The sequence below is a fragment of the Priapulus caudatus genome, unplaced genomic scaffold (assembly GCF_000485595.1).
Source record: "Priapulus caudatus unplaced genomic scaffold, Priapulus_caudatus-5.0.1 Scaffold1457, whole genome shotgun sequence".
NCBI classification, from domain to species: domain Eukaryota; kingdom Metazoa; phylum Priapulida; class Priapulimorpha; order Priapulimorphida; family Priapulidae; genus Priapulus; species Priapulus caudatus.
The window spans coordinates 26,977-30,764 of record NW_014578518.1 but is presented as its reverse complement, the minus strand read 5'-3'; the positions used below and the strand labels follow the sequence as shown (position 1 = coordinate 30,764).

At 45.1% G+C, this 3,788-nt stretch overlaps 1 protein-coding gene across 1 annotated transcript in view; it reads right to left on the bottom strand.

The window, feature by feature from the left end:
- LOC106816698 (creatinase-like) overlaps positions 1 to 2,854 on the bottom strand; it is a 7,721-nt gene extending 4,867 nt beyond the window's left edge. The window contains 1 exon segment of the mRNA XM_014821317.1: positions 2,524 to 2,854. Within this exon segment, the coding sequence (XP_014676803.1) occupies positions 2,524 to 2,707 (184 nt within the window). The 5' untranslated portion in view covers positions 2,708 to 2,854.
- Positions 2,855 to 3,788: the final 934 nt, after the last annotated feature.

Below are 3,788 nucleotides of genomic sequence, written 5' to 3'. Positions count from 1 at the left end.
CAACAAGATCCTCGATCATCCTCTAGAAAAGACATAACCGGTATGACAATGTTACGGTCTGAAAGTGTAAAGCGGGAGCCGCTGCCTCTCGCAATCCAAAAAACAAACACAATGTCATCTGGCTTGTTGAGGAGGCTAGAAATCGACTCTTACACGTTAGCCCCAGTGTGTAACTGATGCCCAGACTCATATTTTGTACGAAAAGCCCAATGCGCAGCTCTCTTGAGCAGAACCATGCGTGTGGCTCGCTGCAGCGACAGTGACATCTAGTTATGCACTGCTTCACCACATGCTTCACCTAACCACTGCGTATATCTGCAAAACAAAACGCGCGAACACCGTCGGATATCGATCTACTTGCCAACCCTCCCCGAGCCTACACTCAACACGCCTCCTTCTCAACCATTGCAATGTCGGCTGTACACAACATCAGCTTTTCTTGGCTTCCCGGTAAGACCCCGTTCAAGTCAAATATCCGAAACCATGACAGTCGACCCACAGCCGAATTTTACTGTAGCAGCAGTCAACAGACCGATTCGCTTAACAGCACGGCAGTGAGATCATTATCCAGATGCTTACACCAAGTACAACAGCATCCTACCCTTGCGTCACTAGACAAGTTGCCCCACAAGCTCTCCTATAATGCTCTGCACAAGAAGAAAGGAGCTTTACATAGAAAAGTTGCACCACCAGACGCCCCTCCACCTCCTCAAGCCTGCCGGAACTACCATCTGTCTCAGAGTTACCACATGTACAAGAGTGCGCATACGTTTAACACTCTTGACTCCCTCAGAATATGGGTGGGCTTCTGAATCTCCGGATGCAAGTATGCACCCCTCTACATCAGACAAGCAGCTGGCACCTCCCCAATTCCTGCTCAGACCATTAGCTGTGGCGTGTAAAAGCGTACTGATTTCTGGCTTGACAACTGACCTGAGCAACCAGACTGTAAAGTAACCGCGCAACCAGGAAACCGGAGCATGCATGAGGAAGATCAAGTGATCGTAGACCGCTCGAAGCAAAGATGTCCAGAGAGATCTGACTTTTCCAATTTATCGACTAAAACCTTGTTAGCTAACTATAAATTCATAATATATACTAATTATGTACTATAAGTTATGCATATACTAGCGACATTTTGATAGCTTCGCGTTGATTTCGGACATCTGCTAACTAATTTTTTTTAGAGGCCATTAGACTGTTACTCTTCCTGACGCATCTCTGATTAAATAGTTCTGTTAATTAATAGGACAGAATTATATTCTATTGTTCCCCCTGTATCAATCAAATCCTATGTGTATATTTCTTTATCGCAGATCTCGGCCGTTAGTCCGAGATTCGTTAAAGCTGCATAATCAATACTTGTTTAAATTTAAACAGAACGCGTATGGCTTATTAATGATCGATCTATAACACTTTTTTAGGAATGAATAATACTTCTGCAGCTGTTAAATAACACCATGAATTCTCATCGGGCATCCAAAAAAAAACCAGAAACATAACCTAACATGCCAATATGTCCAAGAAAACACCGCAAATTTTGTACGCGGACTGAGCTTAATGAGCTTAATTCGTCAATTAAGCATTAAACCGTTCCAATTTATGAATAAGAACTGTTGAATCGCACTCCCGTCCCAAAATACCCCTATACAGGTATAACATGACTATAAAGTGTTCAGTAAGATTTACCACAATTTCCCATAATCGCGAAAATCTGAAAAAAGCGCGTGCGCCCGTAAAAAAGGTTCCGACCAACCAAAAAATTTTTATAAAAAACTTTTTTTAGCTTTTTTATGGACAATACCAACACATTAGTGAAGAATCCAGCTTGTTTCACTCATTTTCCTAGAGTGCTCACTTTATGACTCGCGACTAAACCAAGTAAAAATAAAAAACAATGATTATAATAAAAATCTTATTCCCACCACTTTAATAATCTCTCCTATCTGCGGTAAGCATGCGCGCCACATAACCACGCCCGCACACGCACGCATACACACACACACGCAGACGATAGAACCACGATCGACGGTTCCCTAGTAACTGCATGAAAACCGCCGCCGCCGCCGCCGCCGCCGCCGATGCCGCTGTTGCTAAGTTTCGGGCCAACGATAACCAAACAAGATTATTACTATAGGCAATGCATGCCTTAGCTACGCACAATTCTCCTCGTGAGGCAATACTAAAGCAAGTAATGACTAATCCAACGTATATGACTAAGAGTTAACTAATCCAACGTATATGACTAAGAGTTAACTAAAACCAACGTATAATGTCTAAGAGTTAACTAATCCAACGTATATGACTAAGAGTTAACTAATCCAACGTATATGACTAAGAGTTAACTAATCCAACGTATATGACTAAGAGTTAACTAATCCAACATGACCGGACTGGAAATACATATTACGGACCGGAAGAACGAACGGACGTAATGACGTGACAAGTGCCGGGTGTTTTGGTTTAAAAATATCGGTAGCGACGGTTGCATGAAACCAATAGAAAGCTATTTAGATCCCTACCTCTCTCCGTTGTAGATGAACCTGAGCTCGCGGCACCTCCTCCTCCACTTCGATTTTGCTTCCCAACCATCTCCGCAGCCGGCGACCGACCGCCCCAGCAACGGCCACCGCCCGACGTCGCGACACGACGCACTGCCAGACGGAGCGCGACCCAGCACCGCTACGGTGACGAGAGTGCGCAACATGCTGGCGTTGTGAGTGCGTGGCGAGTGTGGCGATGTTGACCGTAGTCGGTTGCGGTCAAACGCCTATAACGCTGCCTAGCATCGCCGCCGTATCGCTCGCAGCAGACGCACTTATCATCCCCCGCCCCTGCCGCCGCCTCTCTGCCGCTAACTGCAAAGATACAAATCAGCTGATGGGATCGAGCCCCTAATCTGTGCCGGCCGTCACATACACTAATACATGAACAACGTAACGTAAACCCGGTGATTAGTGACCGCTGGAGATGCGCAGCTGGAGAGGAAGGAGGAGCGGGGGAGACGGTGTGTGCGAGGCTTACGCAACCCACTGGCGTGTGTACTACTCCCCACCTCACCCCACCCCTTCTTCCCTTTGAATATCTTTCTTGAATTCTCTTAAGTATCCTTGAAATGCGTCCTTCCAGCGATCAATTTTGTTTTGAGTAATGCTCGTGAATAATATTTAAATATATATATATATATATTATATATATATTGTATTATGGAGCCAGGCGAAACAATAACACAACCGCACTAATCGCGCGCCGAATGCCCGTTTAGCGGCTCATTGATATGCCACATCGTAGACAGGCGTTATTCTATCTGAATCGTTAATAGTCCGTATACGCTCGCTGAGATACACCGTTGCTACAACGTCTGTCAGTACAACACATAAAACAACAAGAAAGAGACGATATGTACGTATTAACGCAAAGTAATATTTAATGAACCATAATATCTTAACTAATGTGCTATAATCCCACGACGTGGTAGTGTCGCGTACATATGTTAGCGCGTGACATTGAAACGTAACTACGATTCAACAGTTGCATAACGCGTCCCAGAGACGATGTACGAGGTAGTTATAGACATATGAAAACAGAGAGAATTCAGAGGATACCCCGCCAACATTCGTGCGCGCGGTTTTATACGTCGTTCGCGCTCTATTGTCTTTTCTCCTGGCCAATCGGGCCTTATTCGCTCGCTAACATGGCTGTTCGCATGGCTGCCGACTAATTCCGCGTCCTCAGTCCCAGCGTTCAAACAAAACCCGGACTCAAGCTATTTCCATTCACTCTCTCAT